The 24,528-nt window shown below is 43.0% G+C and overlaps 1 protein-coding gene and 1 non-coding gene across 17 annotated transcripts in view; one reads left to right on the top strand and one right to left on the bottom strand.

Moving 5' to 3' along the window:
* The window catches only part of MLLT10 (MLLT10 histone lysine methyltransferase DOT1L cofactor), a 242,830-nt gene that overhangs the window by 198,924 nt on the left and 19,378 nt on the right, over window positions 1-24,528 (bottom strand). The window contains exon 1 of one of the 16 annotated variants that reach the window (XM_059660751.1): window positions 1,757-1,780. The exons of the other annotated variants lie outside the window; for them this stretch is intronic. Coding sequence (XP_059516734.1) covers window positions 1,757-1,762 — 6 coding nt within the window. The 5' untranslated portion in view covers window positions 1,763-1,780. Of the gene's footprint in view, window positions 1-1,756; window positions 1,781-24,528 lie in introns of those variants that run through there. 16 annotated transcript variants of the gene reach the window in all.
* On the top strand, window positions 9,346-9,411 carry LOC132224406 (small nucleolar RNA SNORD42). The gene has a single exon (XR_009450674.1). It is a non-coding gene; the product is annotated as a small nucleolar RNA SNORD42 (small nucleolar RNA).

Raw genomic sequence — 24,528 nt, 5'->3', positions numbered from 1 at the left:
ATTTTGATATTTGATACTTTGGGGCCTGCTAATGAGGAACTGCCCCTCCCTCCGAAGACTGGCTCTAATTCCTGGAGACAGCAAACAAACTCCCCAGCTAACTTTCATATATAGAGTGTCCCCCCAAAAAATGTATACATACACCTTAAATAATTATAAAGGCAGTATTTATGAAAATACATTTCATTTTTAAAATTGAGCTATCAGCTGTTAAAGTATGTATACAGTTTTTTGGAACAACCTTATATGCAAAGCAACCAATCCAGAGCCCATACCCCCAACCGTCTTTATTTTATACTCCAGCCACTATATTTCCCTGCCCTGATCACCGCAGGGCTAGGTACCAGACAACTAGGCAAAGTCCCTATGCCCCCAGAGTCCTTGAAATTATTCGAGCTAGATAATCCTAAACCTGATGACCATTCCTTATCTATTTCTTCCCACAAAAACCAAAATAAAGGTTCCTGCCTTTACTTTTTCCCTTTTGTTCCTTCTGCCTAACTAACCCATATGGCTTCCTTGGTGTAACTCCTTCTCTAGGGATCTTTGAATATAACAAACTATCATTTCAATGGCAGTCCTTCTGATTCTTAATAATAATGAAATCAATATTTAAAACAAATTGGTAACAATCATCAATAAAAAGCCTACAGCTGACATCATAATTAATGGTACAAAACTGAATGCTTCCCCCAATGAATGAGAACAAGATTTAAGTATATGTAATAAAGGAAGAAATTTTTTTAAAAAAAAATACAAATTGGAAAGAGGTAAAGTTTTATGACATTATCATGTACTAGAAAAAGCTAAGTTATCACCAAAAATCTCACAGGATTAATGTAAGTATGGTTGTATGACACAGGTCAATATACATAAGTCAATTCTACTGCCATATACTAAGAACAAATAATTAAAAACTGAATTCTTTAAAACCACTTACACAATCACATAAAATATTGAAAAATAAAAAGACATATAAGGCCAAAGATTAAAAACCACAAAATTTTTGCTTGGAAAAAAAGCAAAGATAACCTAAATATATTGTATTGGTTTTTTTACAGAGAGGAAGGGAGAGGGATAGAGAGTTAGAAACATGGATCAGCTGCCTCCTGCACACCTCCTACTGGGGATGTGCCCGCAACCAAGGTACATGCCCTTGACCGGAATTGAACCCGGGACCCTTCGGTCCGCAGGCCGACGCTCTATCCACTGAGCCAAACCGGTTAGGGAAAGATAACCTAAATAAATGGCGATCCATACCATGCTAGTAAATAGGAAGATTCAACATTGTTAACATGTCAATTCTCCTCAAAAAGATCTATAGGTTCAAAGCAATTGTAATCATAATCACATCAGCCTTTCTGGAAATGGAAAAACTAATATTAAAATTTATATGGAAGTACTAAGGACTTAGAATATGCAAAGCAATCTTGAAAAGATGAAAAGTGTTGAAGGATTTGCAAATCTGACTAAAAGACTTCCTATGCAGTTAAAAATAATCAAAATAATGTGGTAAATGATATAAGGATAGACAAACAGATCAAAGAAACAGAATAAAGATTCCTCAAATAGAGCTCACTTATGCAGCCATGTTATGTTTTACCAAAGCAATCCAATGAGAAAAGGAGAGTTGCAGAAACAATTGGATATTCATTCTCAAAAATTAAAACCTATAAAACTTAATTTGAGATGCATCACAGACCTAAATATAAATTAGCAAAAAACAAAAAGTTTTTGAGGAAACAAAGGAAATTACCTTCATGACTTCAGGGTTAGCCAAAAGTGTCTTAGCTCACAGTAAGCAATAACTATAAAAGAAAAAACTGATAAATTAGACTTAAATATTTCTGCTCATTAAAAGCCATAGTTAAGAAAATAGGAAACCACAGACTTGAAGAAAGTACTTACAAAATATTTATCTAACAAAACACTGGCATATCCAGGACATATAAGAAGTTCTCCAACTCAAAAAGAAAAAAAAAAAGACAAACAAAGTAGAAAGAAAGAAAAAGAAAAGAGAGAAAGAAGGAAAAGGGCTAAAGGTTTGAACAAATTCTTCATACGAGAAAACACATGAATGATCAATAAGCAAATAAAATGTACTCAATATCACTAGTCATTAAAAATTGCAAAATAAAACCAGTTCTAGTCAAGATGGGAGTAAAAGGGGCCAGATTTAGCCTTCTGTATGAAGTAATAAAAACCTAACAAAATGTATGAAAAATTAGCACTAAAGTTTTTAGACAACAAATAATGAAAGACAGTGATTCCTAGGAGACAAGAAACAAATGACATGAGCCATACATTTGCCAGCTTACTGCCTTGAGAGTTTCCAGGCGGTGGAACAGGGAGAAGAAACCCAGGCAGGGCCTGTCTCCCCAAGGTGTGGAAATGGAGCTGCGAGTCCAAGGAAGCCAAGGTGGCTAGACCTCACAAGGGAGACCAGCACTGAGTAGAGAGCTGAGGAGAGAGAGAAAAATGAAGAGATCTACAGAGGCTGATCCTAGAATATGTTGAGTAACTAACTAATCAGCCATGCATGTGAGAAACCTATTCAAGTCTAGGGAGAGAACCACCAAAAGATTTAGAAGTAATAGCACCCAGAATTCATACAAGGATGCAGATAATGCTTGTTCCCAAAAGCCAGAATGCAAAACCTAGTAATTCATATCACATCAGAGTACTAAGAAGGGTAATGCCTCAGGAGGAGGGAAAATTTAACCCTAAACATAGCTCTGGTCTGTCAAACAAAACAAAAACAAAACCTAAAAGGAACAAACTATTTTTCAGTAAATTAACCATGTCATAGAACAAAGTCAAAAAATATTTTTAGGCATACAAAAACAGAGAACCAAACAAGGTAAAATTCATAATGACTAAAAGTCAATAAAGACATACCCAGATACAGGAAATTATACCCCTAATGAAACAAAAATCAACAAATCTTAAAATAACATAGATAGAATTATTACCCAAGTCCTTTTTTTAAAAATATATTTTTTATTTCAGAGAGGAAGGGAGAGAGAGATAGGAACATCAATGATGAGAGAGTCATCGATCAGCTGCCTCTAGCATGCCCAGCACTGGGGATCAAGCCCGCAACCCGGGCATGTGCCCTGACCGAGAATCAAACTGTGACCTCCTGGTTCATAGGTCAATGCTCAACCACTGAGCCATGCCAGCCAGGCACCCAAGTCCTTTAAAACAATTATTATGAATACATTCCATATGTTTAAGAAACTAGAGGAAACACTAAACATGTTAAGTAAATACATCCAAGAATAAAAAAAAATTGGACATTTGGAGATGAAAATTACAAGGTCTAAGATAAAAAAACATACTGTATGAGATTTACAGCACATGAAGCCAAGTAATAGTTACTAACTAAAATGAAACCCAGAGGGAAAAATACCTTAAAAAAGGAATAAAGCATAAGTTAGCTGTGAGATAACTTCAAGAGGCCAAAATACTTGTAATTGGAGCCACGGGAGATAAATACAGAAAACGAAAGTCTGAAGAAATAATGCCAATAATTTGCCATATTTAATGATAATTATCAACAAAGAACAAAGTACTCTTTAAATAAACAGTAAGCAACAGAACCATGAAACAATGTAAAGCACACTATATCATGATCAAATTACCTAAAACCAAATAAAGCAAAAATCTTTAAAAAGCAGCCAGAGAAAAAGGTCCTATTACGTACTGCAAAATCAAAAGAAAATTGAAATGATTATATTAATTTCATGTAAAGTAGATTTGAAAATCAAAAAATTATCAAAAAAGAGGGCCATTTCACAAAGATAAAGGGTTTAACTCATTAAGAAGATACAAAAATCCTCAACATTTACTCACTATTTGAATAAGAGTTTCAAAATGCATAAAGTAAAAATAACTACAAGAAGAAATTTAAACATCCACAATTACATTTAGAGATTTCAAAAGAACTCTCTCAATAGCTGATAGAACCAGTAGACAGAAAATCAGTGATGATACAGATCCTTGAACAATATTATCTACCAGAATATCCACAACCAAATTGACATGAAGTAACATTTACAGAACACTCTACACAAACTAGAATACACATTCTGTTCAAGGACAAATGAAACACTCACCAAGAGATCATATCAGGCCATGAAATAACTCAATAAATTTTTAAGTTTTGGGTCATACATACAAAAATTTTCTCTGACCAATTTTAGAAATCAGTGTAAAATCCCTAAATATTTAGAATAAATAAGTAAGCAATGGATCAAAGAAGAAATTAAAAAAGGAAATAAAAAAGAATTTAAATAAACAAAAGTAAAACCGAAATTTGTGGAAGAAAATTAAAGCAATAATTGAGGGAGAAATTTATAGCACTAAATGCCTATATTAGAACTCAAATCAGTGACTTCATCTTGTACCTTAAGAAACTAGAAGAGGTTTAGCTCAGTGGTTGAGCATCAACCCATGAAACAGTAGGTCATGGTTCGATTCCCAGTTGAGGAACATGCCCGGGCTGAGGGCTTGATCCCAGTAGGGAGTGTGCAGGAGGCAGCCAGGGGAAAAAAAAAAGATCAGAGCAGAAAATAATGAAATATAAAACAGAAAAATACTGCAAACTCAATGAAATCAAAGGCTAGACTTCATTTCTGAAAGGATGGAGTAGATAAACTTTTTCCTATTCCAAAATACAAACAAAAACTGTGAACATCCTACATAATAAAGAGCTAATATGCAAATGGTCATCATGCCCTCACACAGTCACACCATGATGCCCTCACACTATCACAATCCATCACCAGGAGGCTGTGTGCACAGTGGGCGTGTGCAGCGAGGTGTGCGGGGACTTGATGCTGTGTGCGCGGTGCAGAGGCAGGTCCCGGCAGCTCCACGCGGCGATGCTGGGGGTTCCGGCGGCTCTGCGCAGCGAAGCCTGGGGGTCCCGCAGCTCCACGTGGCGCGGAGGCGGGACCCCCAGCTCCAGCCTACCTCTTTAGGGCAATCCATCGAGGAGTCCCAGGTGGGTGGGCGGGGCCTACCTCTTTGGGGTGATAGATTGCGGGGCTCCTGCACTGTGAGAGGGCACAGGCCAGGCTGGGGAAGCCCACCCCGCCGCCCCAAGTGCACGAATTTCATGCACCAGGCCTCTAGTTATAAATAAAACAAATATGTTTTAAAAGGTGGTTAAGAAGGCAAATTAGGTAGAGACCACAGGACCCAAGGAACAACAGAGCAGTGAGTTCCCTGAGTTTTCTTTTTACCTAAAATATCCCATTCTTGAAATGGAAGAAGTCAATACCTCAAAACCACCAACAAACACAGACCCCTCCAAAAAGAGCCTCTCTCTCTCGGTAAGAAACTGGGAAGGGGGAATATTAGTTAGAAAGAATACTTTTTTAAACAGCAGCAGCTCCATATCACACACAAAAATACCCCCTTTCTATGCCTTCAGTGGTTGAGTGGGGAACCTAGACATTCACCCACGTGAGACTATGAGTCATCCCAAAACTGCTACTGGGGTAGTGTAAAAACAGGTTAAGTAGGGAATCAGAACTTTCATGCTTACTGGCTTGTTATGAGAACTTCCCCCACTGGTGTCAATGGAGACAAAATGGGAAGTCTGAACGTCCATCCCAATCCAGCAGTAAAGAGGGAACCCACCACAATGTGTCTCCACGGGTGTGGTGTCAGAGAGAGTCTAACAAGAAGTCAGGACTTTCACCAACACACAGTGGTAAATGGGGCCACATCCTTTGAGATCAGATAGGAAACCATAACTCCCAAGTCTACTCTGCAATAACAAGCAGCTTCCCTCAAATGTCAACAGAGGCCAAGTAGGGCACTTGAAATTCATCCCCTACCTGGCATAAGGAGATAGCACCCGTACTCTTCCCTTGTCAGACAAATGTCAGGGAAAGTGAACTAAAACAGCTTTATATAAGATGCAAAGTCACAAAAATGTTTAGGTTTCAAAAAAACATTTGTCATACCAAGAACTCAGAAGATCTCGAACTGAACTGAAAAAGACACTCAGATGCCAACACTGAGATATTTGTAATTTTGACTTCTGACAGAGATATCAGAATTATCTGATGAGGATATGAGGAAACAAGAGAAATGAAAAACAGAAAGCCTCAACAACAAAAAATTGAGGGCATAAAGAAAACAAATGGAAATTTTAGAACTGAAAAGTACAATAAGCAAAATAAACAGCTCAATGGATGACCTCAATAGCAGTATAAAGGAGATTAAAAGAATCAGTGAACCAGAAGACATAATGAAAGTTACCTAATGTGCCCTAGCTGGTTTGGCTCAGTGGATAGAGCATCAGCCTGAGAACTGAAGGGTCCCAGGTTTGATTCTGGTCAAATGCCTGGGTTGGGGGCTCAATCCCCAGTAGGGGACGTGCAGGAAACAGCCGACCCATGATTCTCTCTCACCATTGATGTTCCTATCTCTACCTCTCCCTTCCTCTCTGAAATCAATAAAAAAAAATCTTAAAAAAAAAAGATGAAAGTTACCTAATGTAACTTTCAGAGAGAAAATAGACTGAAAAAAATAAACAAACAGAGTCTCACAGATCTTTGGGACCCTAACAAAAAAAGCAGCCATCCTTTTTAGTCATCAGTGCCCCAAAAAGGAGAGGAGAAATAAGGTAAGACTGGAAAAGTGCTCAAATAAATAACAGCTGAAAAATTCCCAAATTTGGCAAGACAAAACTAGATTCAAGATCAATAGAACAGAACAGAAAACCCAGAAAAATAGTCAAAAATTCCCAGCTGTATAAAGCTGCCAGAGAAATTTTTTCAGCAAATGGCATTGAGCATTTGGACACCCACAGGAGAAAAGAACCCACAAAAACCCTTCACCTGAGTTTCACACCTTATACAAATATGATCTCAAAATGTATCACAAGTTTAAGTGTATAGCATAAAACTATAAAACTTTTAAAAGAAAACAGGAAATTTGGTGGAATTTAGAGTTAGAGAAAGTTATTAGATGTTACAACAAAAGCATGTATCATAAAAAGAAAAATTCATAAACTGAACTTCAACAAAATTAAAGCCTGTATAAAAAAGACCATTAGGAGGAAAAACACAAGTTCCAGCACTGGAAAAAAAATAAAGAGCAAATCACAGACTTGACAAAGTACTCATATCTACAATATATAAGAACTGTCGATAGAACCAAGATGGCGGCATAGGTTAACGCTGGAGTTTGCTGCTTTGAACAACTACTTCAAAAGTGAAACCAAAAAACGGAAGGGACATCACCCAGAACCACAGGAACGCTGGCTGAGTGGAAGTCCTACAACTAGGAGGAAAGAGAAACGCATACGGACACTCAGAGGAGGCGCAGTGCTGAAGTCAAATTCTGAGGTGCGGAGTGCGCGGAGCGGGCTGGTGGCGGAGGGCGCGGTTGGCGTTTTCAATCGGGAGGGAGTCGCAGACTCTGAGCTCCAGATACAGGCGAGTCTTTAGGGACCCAGACTCAAACGGGAGAAGCGGGACTGTCTGGCTTCGGTCAGAGCGAGTGCAGCTTTCTCTCCGAGCTTTGCAGCGGGTACTGGGACTCAGAGAGGCAGAGCCCCTTGGGACAGGACTGAGAGCCGCCATAACTGCTCTCTCCGGCCCACTCTGTTGATCCTGTGCGACCCGCCCCGCCCAAGCCCAGCGCAGAACCATTTGCCGGATAGCCTCAGGCAAAGGCTAGATTACCACCTCCCTAGAGGACAGAAGTTCTCTCACTGCTGACACAGCTGATTCTCATAGCCACTTGGCCTGGAGGTCAAACCCTCCCTGGAATTAGCTACAACAATCAAGATTTATCTATAAGACTGCGAACAAAGACCACTAGGGGGTGCACCAAGGAAGCATAACAAAATGTGGAGACAAAGAAACAGGACAAAATTGTCAATGGAAGATATAGAGTTCAGAACCACACTTTTAAGGTCTCTCAAGAACTGTTTAGAAGCTGCCGATAAACTTAATGAGATCTACACGAAAACTAATAAGACCCTCGATCTTATATTGGGGAACCAACTAGAAATTAAGCATACACGGACTGAAATAACGAATATTATACAGACGCCCGACAGCAGACCAGAGGAGCGCAAGAATCAAGTCAATGATTTGAAATGCGAGGAAGCAAAAAACATCCAACCGGAAAAGCAAAATGAAAAAAGAATCCAAAAATGCGAGGATAGTGTAAGGAGCCTCTGGGACAGCTTCAAGCGTACCAACATCCGAATTATAGGGGTGCCAGAAGATGAGAGAGAGCAAGATATTGAAAACCTATTTGAAGAAATAATGACAGAAAACTTCCCCCACCTGGTGAAAGAAATGGACTTACAGGTCCAGGATGTGCAGAGAACCCCAAACAAAAGGAATCCAAAGAGGACCACACCAAGACACATCATCATTAAAATGCCAAGAGCAAAAGATAAAGAGAGAATCTTAAAAGCAGCAAGAGAAAGAAACTCAGTTACCTACAAGGGAATACCCATACGACTGTCAGCTGATTTCTCAACAGAAACTATGCAGGCCAGAAGGGAGTGGCAAGAAATATTCAAAGTGATGAATACCAAGAACCTACAACCAAGATTACTTTATCCAGCAAAGCTATCATTCAGAATTGAAGGTCAGATAAAGAGCTTCACAGATAAGGAAAAGCTAAAGGAGTTCATCACCACCAAACCAGGATTATATGAAATGCTGAAAGGTATCCTTTAAGAAGAGGAAGAGGAAGAAAAAGGTAAAGATACAAATTATGAACAACAAATATGCATCTATCAACAAGTGAATCTAAGAATCAAGTGAATAAATAATCTGATGAACAGAATGAACTGTTGATTATAATAGAATCAGGGACATAGAAAGGGAATGGACTGACTATTCTTGGGGGGGAAAGGGGTGTGGGAGATGTGGGAAGAGACTGGACAAAAATCGTGCACCTATGGATGAGGACAGTGGGTGGGGAGTGAGGGCGGAGGGTGGGGCGGGAACTGGGAGGAGGGGAGTTATGGGGGGGAAAAAAAAGGAACAAATGTAATAATCTGAACAATAAAGATTTAATTAAAAAAAAAAAAAAAAAAGAACTGTCAAGCTCTAAAGCAGTGGTTCTCAACCTTCCTAATGCCGTGACCCTTTAATACAGTTCCTCATGTTGTGGTGACCCCCAATTTCATTGTTACAAATTAAACATAATTAAATCATAGTGATTAATCACAAAAACAATATGTAATTATATATGTGTTTTCTGATGGTCTTAGGCGACCCCTGTGAAAGGGTCGTTTGACCCCCAAAGGGGTCTCAACCCACAGGTTGAGAACCGCTGCTCTACAGCAAAAAAAAAAAAAAGGAAATGATGGCAAAATCACTATTTGAGGAGCAAATTACATAAACAAAGGAACCACTAATGCACCAGAAGATTGAAGAAGGAACAAAGAGTATGGGGATAGTAAGGATAGCAAGGACTGATGAGGATTCATTCTTTACCCTAGACCCAAGGGAGAGAAGAAGGCCTATGTTTGACTGGCTCTGTCAATGATGCTTTTGAATGTTACCAATAAAATTGGAATATCTAAAATAAACTGAGTCCAGCAAGCTAATTCAAAATATATGTTTTCAACCCTGGCTGGTTTGGCTCAGTGGATAGACAGTCAGCCTGCAGAATGAAGGGTTCGATTCCGGTCAAAGGCACATGCCTGGGTTGCAGGCTTGATCCCCAGTAGGGGGCGTGCAAGAGAAAGCCAATCAATGATTCTCTCTCATCATTGATGTTTCTATCTCTCTTTCCCTCTCCCTTCCTCTGAAATCAATAAAGATACACACACACACACACACACACACACACACACACACACACACACACATACACTAGGGGCCCGGTGCACGAAATTCATGCACTGGGTGTGTGGGGGGGGGGGAGTGTCCCTCAGCCCAGCCTGCCCCCTCTCACATACTGGGAGCCCTCAGGCGTTGACCCCAGCCCAGGCCTGATGCCTCTGACAGAGGTATCAGGCCTGGGCTGGGGGCAGAACCAGTGATGGGGGGAAATGAGGGTCCCCTGCTGGGCGGGAGAGCGGGTTGGGGGCGAGTCGCCCTGCCGGCCCACGTGATCGGGTCCCAGGCGACCACCGGCACTCACACCCCCAACCCGCACTCCCGGGTTGAGGGCATGAGTGCAGGCAGACGCCGCAGACGCCGCAGACGCCGCAGCCGCCCCGCCGGCTCGCGTCCCGGTTTGCCGGCCGGATCGGGTCCTGGGCGACCACTGGCACTCACACCCCCAACCCGCTCTCTGATGGTGCTGTACCATCCTGCCTGCAATATGCAAATTAGCCGCCATCTTTTTTGGCGGTTAACTGCCATCTTAGTTGGCAGTTAATTTGCATATCTCACTGATTAGCCAATGAAAAAGGTATCGGTCGTACGCCAATTACCATTTTTCTCTTTTATTAGTATAGGATATATATATTTTTTTTCTAAACAAATAAACAGGTAAACAAGCAAGCAAAAAGCAAGTCAGAAAATATGCAAAAATGCCATGGCCGGTGTAGCTCAGTTGGTTGGGCAATGTCCTGGGCACTGAAAGAAAGGTTGCTGGCTTGATTCCCGGTCAGGGCACATGCCCAGGTCTCAGGTTCAATCTCCATGAGAGGGCATGTAGGAGGCAGTCGAACAATGCTTCACTCTCACATGCATGTTTCTCTCCCTCTCTCTTCCTCTCTCTCTGAATATCTTCTTTTTTTTTTTAATAGGCAGAAGTTGCCCTAGCCCGGTGGTCGGCAAACTGCGGCTCGGCTCAAAATACCGGCTCTTTCACAAAATACCGACTTCTGCACATGGGCCACAAAGTTTCAATTGCAATGTACATGCACTCCCGCACGTGGTATTTTGTGGAAGAGCCACACTCAAGGGGCTAAAGAGCCGCATGTGGCTCACGAGCCAAGGTTTGCCAACCACAGCCCTAGCCGGTTTGGCTCAGTGGATAGAGCGTCAGCCTGAGGACTGAAGGTTCCCAGGTTTGATTCCAGTCAGGAGCACATGCCCGGGTTGTGGGCTCAATCCTCAGTGTGAGGCGTGCAAGAGGCAGCCAATCAATGATTCCCTCTCATCATTGATGTTTCTCTCTCTCTCTCTCTCTCTCTCTCTCTCTCTCTCTCTCTCTCTCTCTCTATGAAATCAATGAAAATTATTTAAAAAACAAAAAGCTTCATTAAAAAAAAAATAAAGAAAAAATATCCTCAGGTAGGATTAAAAGAAAAAAGAAAGATAGCAAATAAGCACATCATCAGCCATTAGGTAAATGCAAATTAAAACCACATATGACAGCACTACACATCCATTAAAATCCTATATAATAAAAGGCTAACATGCAAATTGTCCCCTTGGGAGTTCGATCACTCACTATGACGTGCACTGACCACCAGGGGGCAGTGTGGCACAAAGGAAGGCCCCAATTGGCCCTGATTGCCGGCCAGGCCTAGGGACCCTACCCATGCATGAATTTCGTGCACCAGGCCTCTAGTTACTAAATAAAAAGAATAGTTACAAAGTCACATGCTGGCAATGATTGCTCACAGATTTCTGATGGAAATGTAAAATGGTACACTCACTCTGGACAAAACCTTGGCAATTTTTTTATTTTATTTTATTGATTTTAGAGAGAGGAAGGGGAGGGAAGTACAGACAGAGGGAGGGGGAGAGAAAAAGAAACATCCATCGGTTACCTCTCCATGCACCCAACCCAGGACAGAAATGGCAACATAGGTATGTATTGAGACAGGGAATCCAACCTTGAACCACACCAGCCAGGGCACTGTGGCAATTTCTTTAAAAAAAAACAAAACTAAACATGCAGCTACCATACAACTCAGCAACTGTGTAACTGGATATGCATCCCAGACAAATGAAGACCTATATTCACACAAAAACCTGCACATGAATGTTTATAACAGCGTTATCATAATAGCCACCAACTAGAAGTACCTGAGGTATCTTTCAGTAGATGAATGGTTAAACAAACTGTGGTTTGTTCCTTAATGTTCTACTCATAGCAAAGAACACTAAGGAATAAAAAGGAACAAACCACTAATATATTCAACCACTTGGATGAATCACCAGAGAATTATGCTGAGCGAAAAAACCCAATCCCCCAAAGTTATTATGTTCCATGATTCCATTTATATAACATCCTTGAAATAACAAAATTACAAAACTGGATAATATATTAGTGGTTACCAAGGACTAAGCCTGGTGGTGTAAAGAATCAGATGTGGCTATAAAAAAGGGCACCTGAAGGATCCTTGTGGTGATGGAATTATTCTGTTAACTATATTAATTTCAATATCCTGGTGGTGATATTGTCCTATAGTTCTTCAAGATGTTAGCATTGGGGAAACTGGGTAAATGGAAGATAATGTCTTTGTATTATTTATTACAATGGCATGTCTCTACATTTGACTCAAAAGGTTTAGTATTAAAATAATTGCATAGTGCTCCCTCCCATCACACCCACACCCTTTCCCCTCCACCTCTTTTCCCCCTCTAGGCAAGATACCTTTACTTTCCTACCTTCATGGGCCTTTCCTATGCTTCTATAATTTGTTTTCTGAGCCTATTTTTTCTACCACTCACTTCTTCTACCTCTGTGACTTTCTTTTCTTTTTAAATATATTTTTATTGATTTCACAAAGGAAGGGAGAGGGAGAGAGAGATAGAATCATCAATGATGAGAGAGAATCAGATCGGCTGCCTCCTGTACTACCCCCTACTGGGGATCAAGGCTGAAACCCAGGCATGTGCCCTGACCAGGAATCCAACCGTGATCGCCTGCTTCATAGGTCGATGCTCAAACACTGAGCCATACCAGCCAGGCTACCTCTGTGACTTTCTAAATAAACTTCCCTTATTTAAAAAAAGGAAAGAAAGGAAAAAAAGGAAGGAAAGGAAGGAAAGGAAGCAAGGGAGGGAGGGAGGGAGGGAGGGAGGGAAGGAAGGAAGGAAGGAAGGAAGGAAGGAAGGAAGGAAGGAAGGAAGGAAGGAAGGAAGGAAGGAAGGAAGGAAGGAAAAGAGCCCTGGGCCAGTGATTTTAGCGGGTCACAGGGTTAAGGGCATGTACCTGGGCTGCAGGTTCAATTTCCACCCCCAGTTGGGGTGCTTCCAGGAGGCAACCAGTAGACGTGAAATCACTCACATCGATGTTTCTCTCTCTCCTTTCTCTCTCCCCTTCCTCCCCCCAGCCCTTTCCTTCCCTCCCTTCCTTACACGCTCTCTGAAAAGCAATTGAGAAAATATCCTCTGGTGAAGATTAACAAAAAAAGAAAGGAAGAATGAAGCAACTGCATCAAAAAAATACACGGAAAAACCTTAAGATAAGATTACCTAAGGCAGGGGTCCTCAAACTTTTTAAACAGGGGGCCAGTTCACTGTCCCTCAAACCATTGGAGGGCCGGACTATAGTTTAAAAAAAAAACTGTCAACAAATTCCTATGCACACTGCACATATCTTATTTTGAAGTAAAAAAACAAAACGGGAACAAATACAATATTTGTATTTGCATGTGGCCCGTGGGCCATAGTTTAAGGACCCCTGATCTAAGGAGTCAAAGAATTTGTACACCTAAAACCACACAATGCTGCTGAAAGTATAGATAACACAAGTAAATGTTCATGGATCAGAAGATCCAATGTTGTTAAGATGTCACCACTCTCCAAAGTGATCTTCAAATTCAAGGCAATCCCCACTGAAAATCCCAACATTTTACATTAGTAGAAAAATGCATTGCAAGACATTTGGTCTTGTCCAAACATCCACAGACATATTTGGTCCACCCCAAGAGACCCTTGATATTTATTTGATTCTGTCCAAAACATCCACACAGACATTTGATCCACACCAAAATGTCTTTGAAATTGGTCCTGAGGGGGAGAACCAAGATGGTGGCATAGGTAAACTCTGGTACTCGCTGACTCACGCAGCCACATCAAAATTACAACTAAAATACAAAAAAAAAACACATCATTCAGAACCTCCTGAAGGTGGCTGAATGGAAATACTACAACTAGAGAAGGTAAGTACATCGAGACTGATAGGAGGGGCAGAACAGGCTGGTCTGAAACCCATGTGTGGACTGTTTTTAATCAGGAGGGATATCTTGGCTGCAGGATATCTAGGACTTCCCTGAGAAGCAAGGGGTCCCAGCCCCACACCAGACCCCCAGTATAGGGTTCCAGAACTGAGAAGAGAAATCTCTATAAGTTCAGGCTGTAAAAAATAGTGGCAATTGTGGATGAGTGACACACAGGCTGTCGGAGACCAAGCAGATCCTCCCAAAGGGCGGGTGCACAGACTTACATGGTCCTGCACCCGCTGAGCTTCAGCATCAGGAGACCCAGGGACATACGGTGAAGAACTGGATTATCTGGCATCAGGGTAGAAACTCAGAGTAAGCCTTCTGCCAAATGGGGGTGCTCACAGGTGTCATTGTTTCTGTGCTTACAACCAGCCCATCTCGTACTAAGACCTCCCCTATTCCAGGGTTGATTGGCAGCCATGTCTGAGTTTCCATCAGCCTGGCTAACATTGTTCACTCCACCCTGGTGATTCCCTGAGACCCCGCCCCATCCTATTTGCAGCTAGACCCAAGCTGTTTCTATTGGCTTTTCCATATGAATGGCCTGTCCCAGCGCAGTCTTCAGACTTCTAAAATCTCTCAAACAAGCAGCAATAAGAGGCCCAAGACCTGTCACTAGCACCAGCCTACCTTGTCTCAAAGCTGGGCCTTGGCCCTACCGGTTTGGCTCAGCGGATAGAGTGTCGGCCTGCAGACTCAAGGGTCCCAGGTTTGATTCCGGTCAGGGGCATGTACCTTGGTTGCGGGCACATCCCCAGTGGGGGGTGTGCGGGAGGCAGCTGATCGATGTTTCTTTCTCATCGATGTTTCTAACTCTCTATCCCTCTCCCCTCCTCTCTGTAAAAAATCAATAAAATATATTATAAAAAAAAAAATCTGGGCCTTGGCTGGGCATTTCCAAGCCCAATACAAATAGCAGGCATCTGCAGATCTCTCTGTAGCTCCTACCAGGTGACCCCAGGCAGTGGCCGACTTTGGACATACCAGGAAGCCCCAGAGCCAGAGAACCCAGTGGACACCTTCAGATCATATCAGATTACAAATCTATACATCCACAAGCAACACTCAAGGGACAGACTCAGTGAGCACCAAAGCCCCACTGAAGCAAGTCCTACTCCATAGGGGTGTCTTCCTGCATAGCAGCTCTTCCAGTTGCAGCTGGTCCTCACAGCCAATTGTCCTGGAGGTCAAGTCCTCCTAGTGACTCCAACAGCAATCAAGGCTCAACTACAACAAAACTGTGCATACAGCCCAGAAAGGGGCACACCTAGAGTGCCCAGCTCAGGTGACGGGGGAGGCTGAGACACTGGGCCCTATAGGACACCTACTACACAAGGCCACTCTACCAATTCCAAGAGACATAGCAGCTCTACCTAATACATAGAAAGAAACACAGAGAAGCAGCCAAAATGCAGAGACAAAGAAACATGTCACAAATGAAAGAAACAGAAGCAAGCAAACTACTGGATACAGAGTTCAAACCAATGGTTATAAAGTTGCTCAAGGATCTAATGAGAGCATTAAGGGACTTAATGAGACTTTCAAGGATCTTAGTGAGAATTTCAAAGACATGAAAAAGTACCAATCAGAAAATAAGCATACATTAACTGAAATAAAGAATAATTTACAGGATTCAACAGTAGAGAAGAGGATTCCAAAAATCAAATCAATGATTTGGAATATGAGGAAGCAAAAACCACCCAACAGAAAAGCAAAAAGAAAAAAGAATCCAAAAATATGAAGATAGTGTAAGGAACCTCTGGGACAACTGCAAGCGTACCAACATTCTCATTACAGGGGTTCCAGAAGGAGAAGAGAGATTCCAAGATATTGAAAACCTGTTTGAAGAAATAATGACAGAAAACTTCCCCTACCTGGTGGAGAAATAGACTTACAAGTCCAGGATGTGAAGAGTCTCAAACAAGAGGAAGCCAAAAAAACCCACACCAAGACGCATCATAATTAAAATACCAATGGTTAAAGACAAAGAGAGAATCTTAAAAGCAGTTAATTACCTACAAAGGAGCACCCATACAACTGATTCAGCTGATTTCTCAAAAGAAACTTTACAGGCCAGAAGAGAGTGGCAAGAAATATCCAAGATGATGACTAGCAAGGACCTACGACCAAGATTACTCTACCCAGCAAAGCTATCATTGAGAATTGAAGGTCAGATAAAGAGCTTCACAGACAAGAAAAAGCTAAAGGAGTTCATCACCACCAAACCAGTATTACATGAAAAGTTGAAGGGTATTCTTTAAGAAAAGGAAGAATAAGAAAAAAAAGATTTAAAAGATCAGCAATAAATGGCTATAAAATACCTATCTATCAACAACTGAATCTAAAAATCAAAATAAATGAACAAGGTATATATTGAACAAAATAAACTGATGAATAAAATAGAATCAGAGGCATGGAAACATGGAAGACTTACAAATCTCAGAGGGAAGGGGGACCGGGAAGAGATCAAGCAAATATCTTATATGCATATGCTAACATGCATTACCTATGGATACAGACAATAGGGTGGTGAAGGCCAATATGTCCAATAAGGAGTTAATAGCCAAAATATGTAAGGGACTCAAACAACTAAACTAAAAATAAATCCAATTGAAAAATGGGCAGAGAACCTGAATAGACATTTCTCCAAAGATGTCACACAGATGGCCAAGAGACACATGAAAAAATAATCAACATCACTGATCATCAGGAAAATGCAAATCAAAACCACAATGAGATAACATCTCACACCTGTGAGAATGGCTATTATCAAAAAGACAACAAAGAATACGTGTTGGCAAGGATTTGGAGAAAAAGGAAACCTTGTGCAGCCACTATGGAAAATAGCGTGAGAGTTCTCAAAAAATTAAAAATAGAAACACCATATGACCCAGCAATCCCACTTCTGGGTATTTATCCAAAGAAATTGAAAACAGTAGTTCAAAAAGATACACGCATCCCTATGTTCACTTCAACATTATTTACAATAGCCAAGATACAGATGCAACGTAGATGACCAACAACGTATGAATAAAGATGTTTGATGTATATATCTATAGATATAGATATAGATATCACATCTTTATATATGTATCATATGTGGTATATATGCAATACATATCATACATACATATATACACAATGGAATATTATTCAGCCATAAAAAGAATGAGATCTTGCCAACTACAACAATGTTGATGGACCTGTCTATATACAGTGAGTGGCCATATTATTATGACCACCTGACATTTGTAGGCAAATTAGCTATAATTTGGCACTGAAGTTGCTAGAGGGTCAGACCATTATAAATAGGGAAGCAGGTTGTTTACCACGACAGAAGTGATTTTTTTTTCCAGAAGATATGGGTAAACAACGCGATTTAACAGACTTTGAATGTGGGATATATATGTATACACACACACACACACACACACACACACATACACACACACTGAGTGGCCAGATTATTATGACCACCTGACGTTTGTAGGCAAATCAGCTGTACACTGCATCGTATATGGGATATGGAAGCCGAATTCCTGTTTGAACACCTTTGCTGTCTGCAGTTACCAAGATAAAACATTTCCAATACGGATTGGACAGTTGAGCATCTGAAAAAAGTCATGTGGTCCGATGAATCACATTTCCAGTTGCATCATGCAGATGGAGAGGGAGAATTTGGCAGAAACAGCATGAAAATATGCACCCCAGAGGAGAAACCAAGATGGCGGCATAGGTAAACACCAGAAATTGCTGCCTCCCACAACAAATTCAAAAATACAACTAAAAGACAAAACGGTCATCATCCAGAACCACAGGAAGGCTGGCTGAGTGGAAATTCTAAAACTAGAAGGAAAGAGAAAAGCACACTGAGACTCACAGGAGGTGCAGAAGTGCGGAGGTGCGGAAGTTCAGAGGTACGGAGGCACACGCGGCAAGGGCTGGCAGCTGAGGACGTGGCTGTCTTTTTGAATCGGGAGGGAGTCACAAGCCCCCAACTGCTCTGAACTCCAGTTCTGGGTGAGTCTCTGGATTGTCTGACAGCGGGCAGGACTCGGAACTCGAGGGCGGCTTTCTCTCAAAGGTGCTTGCAGCGATTACCCGGACACTGAGACGCGGGGCCCCTTAGGGCAGGGCTGAGGATCAACCATAGCTGCTTGCTCCGCCCTGTTGATTCCCTGGGACCCCGCCCACCCCAAGGTTTGGCAGAGGCTTTTGCATATGAATACCGTGGCCCTTTGCAATCTGAAAACTACCTAACAAACTGTAGCTGGGCCAGACAGACACAGAACTTCCAAGAGAAGGCCCAAGGCCCCACAGCAGCTTGCACTGCTTCACAGCTGGGCCTCATCTGGGCACCTCCAAACCCCAAACAAGGAAGGGGAATCTGCAGATCTCCTTTGTAGCTCCTGCTGGGTACCTTCAGGCAGAGGCTAAATTAGCACCTCCTTAGAGATCCAAGAGCCAGTGTACCCAGTGGTCAGAATGGGTCCATCCAATTACAACTCCTCAGATCCATAAGGGACACACTCAGGGGGCAGACTCAGTGAGCACCAAAGCCCCACTGAAGCAAGTCTTGCCTCATAAGGGTGTCTTCAGCACAGAAGTTCTCCCACCGTAGACACAGCTGATTCTCACAGCCAATTGGCCTGGAGGTCAATTCCTCCCAGTGATACCTACAACAATCAAGGCATAACTACAACAAGATTGTGAACAAAGCCCACAAAGGGGTGCACCAAGAGTGTACACCTCAGGTAATTGGGGAGGCTGAGCCACTGGGCCCTATAGGACACCTAGCACACAAAGTCACTCGACCAACACAGGGAAGCATAAAAAATGCAAAGACAAAGAAACAGGTCACAAATGACAGAAATGGAGGAAAGAAAACGACTGGATATACAGTTCAAAACCACACAAGAACTTTCTAGAAAACACCGATAAATTTACTAAGACCCTCAAAAAGACTGGTGAGACCGCCGATAAATGTAGTTGAGACCCTCAAGAAATATAGTGAGACTCTCGAGGTTATGAAAAAGGACTAACTAGAAATTAAGCATACACTGACTGAAATAAAGGAAATTATGCAGAGCTCCAACAGCACACTAGAGGATCCCAAGAATCAAGTCAAAGATCTGAAATACGAAGAAGCAAAAAACACCCAACCGGAAAAGCAAAATGAAAAAAGAATCCAAAAATACAAAGATAGTGTAAGGAGCCTCTGGGACAGCTTCAAGCCTACCAACATCCGAATTATGGGGTGCCAGAAGAAGAGAGAGAGCAAGATATTGAAAACCTATTTGAAGAAATAATGACAGAAAACTTGCCCTACCTGGTGAAAGAAATAGACTTACAGGTCCAGGATGTGCAGAGAACTCCAAACAAAAGGAATCCAAAGAGGACCACACCAAGACACATCATCATTAAGATGCCAAGAGCAAAAGACAAAGAGAGAATCTTAAAAGCAGCAAGAGAAAAACAGCTAGTTACCTACAAGGGAGTACCCATAGGATTGTCAGCTGATTTCTCAACAGAAACTATGCAGGCCAGAAGGGAGTGGCAAGAAATATTCAAAGTGATGAATAGCAAGAACCTACAACCAAGATTACTTTAGCCAGCAAAGCTATCATTGAGAATTGAAGGTCAGATAAAGAGCTTCACAGATAAGGAAAAGCTAAAGGAGTTCATCACCACCAAACCAGTATTATATGAAATGCTGAAAGGTATCCTTTAAGAAGAGGAAGAAGAAGGTAAAGATACAAATTATGAACAATAAATATGCATCTATCAACAAATGAATCTAAGAATCAAGTGAATAAATAATCTGATGAACAGAATAAACTGTTGATTATAATAGAATCAGCGGCATAGAAAGGGAGTAAACTGACTATTCTTGGGGGGGAAAGGAGTGTGGGGGATGCGGGAAAAGACTGAACAAAAATCGTGCACCTATGGATAAGGATAGTGGCGGGGGGGGGGGGGGGGGAAGGACCGGGTGGTGGAGAGCTATGGCGGGGGGGGGGGGGGGGGGAGGGGAGGAACAACTGTAATAATCTGAATGAAGATTTAATTAAAAAAAAAAGAAAGTATGCACCCCACATGCATGAGTACAACCCTTCAAGCTGTTGGGGGCAGTGTTATGGTTTGGGGCATGTATTCCTGGCATGATTTGGGCCCTTTAATTTGTGTGGAACAACATCTGAATAGCACAACATACCTAAGTATAGTTGCTGTTCAAGTTCATCCTATCATGTTGATGGCATATACCAATGGAGATGGCTTCTTCCAACAAGACAATGTGCCATGCCACGGTGCTCGTATTGTGCAGGAGTGGTTTTAAGAACATGAGGGAGACTTTACCTTGCTTAGGTGGCCCCCACAATCACCAGATCTCAATCCAATTAAGCATTTGTGGGATGAAGTTAAAAGAGCCATCAGGCAGCTGGTTCCACAACCATCAAATCTCACAGAACTGGACAGTGCTATTCATCAGGCATGGTGTCAGATTCCTTGCATCACTTTCAACATCTCGTGGAGTCAATGTCAAGAAGAATCGCCGCATTATTGAAGGCAAAAGGTGGCCCAACGAAGTATTGTTGGGGTGGTCATAATAATCTGGTCACTCAGTGTGTGTGTGTGTGTGTGTGTGTGTGTGTGTGTGTGTGTGTATCCCACGTTCAAAGGCTGTTAAATCACGTTGTTTACTCATATCTTCTGAAAAAAATCACTTCTGTCGTGGTAAACAACCTGCTTCCCTATTTATAATGGTCTGGCCCTCTAGCAACTTCAGTGCGAAATTATAGCTAATTTGCCTACAAACATCAGGTGGTCATAATAATCTGGCCACTCAGTGTATATAAAAACCTAAGCAACCATCACAACCAAACAGACGACCGAACAGGCTGCATGGGGCAACCAGGCCAGCAGGGGGTGAGTGAGGGACAACCAAACAATTGAACAGCAGGCTGCAAAGATGGCGGCGCCCACAGCCAATAAGGAGGGAATATGCTAATTGACTGTTACGCCTGCCCAAAGATGGCGGCGCCCACAGCCAATAAGGAGGGAATATGCTAATTGACTGTTACGCCCCCCCAAAGATGGCGGTGCCCACAGCCAATAAGGAGGGAATATGCTAATTGACTGCCACGCCCTCAAAGACGGCACCATTCACAACCACAAGATGGCCAGCAGGAAGGGCAGTTAGGGGCGACCAGGCCAGCAGGGGAGGGCAGTTGGGGGGGACCAGCCCTGCAGGGAACGGCAGTTGGGGGAAACCGGGCCAGCAGAGGAGGGCAGTTGGGAGCAACCGGGCAGGCAGAGAGGGCCGTTGGGGGTGATCAGGCCGGCAGGGGAGCAGTAAGGCATCAATCAGGCTGGCAGGGGAGTGGTTAGGGGGTGATCAGGCAGGCAGGCAGAAGCAGTTAGGGGCAATCAGGCAGGTAGGCAGGCGAGAGGTTGGGAGCCAGCAGTCCCAGATTGTGAAAGGGATGTCCCAGATGGGAGAGGGTGCAGGCTGGGCTGAGGGACAACCCACTCCCCGTCCGGTGCACGAATTTCGTGCACCAGGCCTCTAGTAGGATATAATGTGAAATAAGCCAGACTGAAAGACAACCATCATATAATTTCACTTTGATGTAGATCTAAAAAACAACATAAACAAACAAAGCAAACTCACAGATATGGAGAACAAACTGATGGTTGCCAGATGGGGATGAAGGGATAGGCAAAAAATAAAGAGGATTAAGTATAAACTGCCAATTATTAAATTAGTCATGGGATGTAAAGTACACAATAGGGAACGTATACAGTCATTGGTATTGTAATAACTATATCTGGTGTCAAATGGGTACTAGACATATGAAGGTGATCACTTCATAAGGCATATAAATGTCTAATTACTATGTTGTACATCTGAAACTAATATAATACTGTATGTAACTATATTTTTAAATTTTTTTTTTAATTTCTGGATATAGGCATTGGTGATGGTTATACATCATTGTGAATTAACTTAATGCCACTGAACTGCACATTCAAAAATGGTTAAAATGCATATATGCATTGTTGTGTATATTTTATGTTGTGTATATTTTACCAGAATTAAAAAATGAAAACCGCCGAAACCGGTTTGGCTCAGTGGATAGAACGTTGGCCTGCGGACTGAAGGGTCCCAGGTTCGATTCCGGTCAAAGGCATGTACCTGGGTTGCGGGCACATCCCCAGTGGGGGATGTGCAGGAGGCGGCTGATTGATGTTTCTCTCTCATCGATGTTTCTGACTCTCTATCTCTCTCCCTTCCTCTCTGTAAAACATCAATAAAATGTATTAAAAAAAAATGAAAACCTAGTAATTAGAGATTACCATATTCATAGATTGAAAGATTCAAACTGTAAAAAGTCTCAAATTGAATCAATGCAAAGCCGATCAATACACTAAAGGGATTTTTTTTTTTTTGCAGAATATGATTCTAAATGGTTATGAAATGCAAAGAGCAAGAGGAAAGATATTTTTTAAAAAGAGGTAAGGACTAATTTTACCTGGTATCTCATTTCCAGAATTATAACATAAGCTAGAATAATTTTAAAACTGTGGCATTGCTCTGGCTGGTGTAGGTCAATTGGTTGGGCATAGTCTATGCCAGTGATGGCGAACCTTTTGAGCTCGGCGTGTCAGCATTTTGAAAAACCCTAACTTAACTCTGGTGCCATGTCACATATAGAAATTTTTTGATATTTGAAACCATAGTAAAACAAAGACTTACATTTTTGATATTTATTTTATACTAGAGGCCCGGTGCACAAAAATTTGTGCACTCGGGGGGGGGGGGGGGGGTCCCTCAGCCCGGCCTGTGCCCTCTCACAATCTGGACCCCTCGGGAGATAACAACCTGTTGGCTTAGGCCTGCTCCCAGGTGGCAGAGGGCAGGCCCAAACCCTAGGTGCAGCCCCTGGTCGGGGTCAGAGCAGGGCCGATTGGGGAGTTGGGGCGCCGCCCCCTGTCATACACAGAGCAGGGCGATCGGGAGGTTGTGATTCCACCCTCAGTCACGCTCAGGGTAGGGCCAATTGGGGGATGGGGCACCATCCCGTCACACTCAAGGCAGGGTCGATGGGGAGGGTCGATGGGGAGGTTGCGGCGCCACCCCCTGTCATGCACAGAGCAGGGCCAATCAGGGGGTTGGGGCGCAGCCCCGTCACGCACAGAGCAGGGCCCATCAGGGGGTTGGGGCGCCGCCCTCTATCACCCACAGAGCAGGGCCGATCAGGGGGTTGGGGTGCCGCCACTCTCACACTCAGGGCAGGGCCGATGGGGAGGTTATGGCTCTACCCCGTCACACACAGAGCAGGGCCCGTGGGGGGGGTGGGGGGGGCACCGCACCCTGTCACACAGAGCAGGGCCGATCAGGGGGTTGGGGCGCCACACCCTGTCACACACAGTGCCGCAGGGCGATCAGGGGGTTTGGGCGCTGCCCCCTGTCATGCTGATCCCGGTGCCGGGAGGCCTCGCGGCTCCGCTGATCCCAGTGCTGGGAGGCATATTACCCTTTTACTATATAGGGTAGAGGCCTGGTGTACGGGTGGGGGCCGGCTGGTTTGCCCTGAAGGGTGTCCCGGATCAGGGTGGGGGTCCCCACTGGGGTGCCTGGCCAGCCTGGGTGAGGGGATGATGGCTGTTTGCAGCGGGTCAAACACCCTTCAGGGTGGGGGTCCCCACTGGGGTGCCTGGCCAGTCTGGGTGAGGAGCTGAGGGCTGTTTTCAGGCTGGGGGTGACTGAAGCTCCCAACCGCTCCTTTTTTTCTTTTATTTTCTTTTTTATTCTGGGCCAGCTTTAGCTTGAGGCTTGGCTCCAGCTCTTAGGCCTCTGCTGCTGAAAGTAGGTTTCTGGCCTTTGCTTACAATGTTGAGATCCTGCTGGCTGAAGCCTGGCAGACTAAAGCAGGTTTCTGGGGTTTTGTTTAGCTTCCATGTTTGTTACATAGTTGCTTGCAGCTCAGAGGCCTGCAGCGGCAGGCGGGGAACATTGGAGTCCTCCGTCACTGAAGCAAGCAAGCCTCATGTTAGTTTCAAGCTGCCTGGCTGCCAGCCGCCATCTTGGCTGGAAGTTAATTTGCATATTGCCCTGATTAGCCAATGGGAAGGGTAGTGGTCGTACGCCAATTACCATGTTTCTCTTTTATTAGATAGGATATTTAAATGCCATTTAACAAAGAAAAATCAGCCAAAAAAATGAGTTCTCGTGTCACCTCTGACACGCGTGTCATAGGTTCGCCATCACTGGTCTATGCACTGAAAGGTCACCAGTTTGATTCCCAGTTCAGGGCACATGCCCAGGTTGTGGGCTTGATACCCAGTAAGGGTGCATAAGAGAGGCAGCCAATCCATATTTCTCTCTCACATTGATA

Source organism: Myotis daubentonii, chromosome 1 (genome assembly GCF_963259705.1).
Source record: "Myotis daubentonii chromosome 1, mMyoDau2.1, whole genome shotgun sequence".
Lineage (NCBI taxonomy): Eukaryota > Metazoa > Chordata > Mammalia > Chiroptera > Vespertilionidae > Myotis > Myotis daubentonii.
This window is presented reverse-complemented; position numbering and strand designations above follow the sequence as displayed.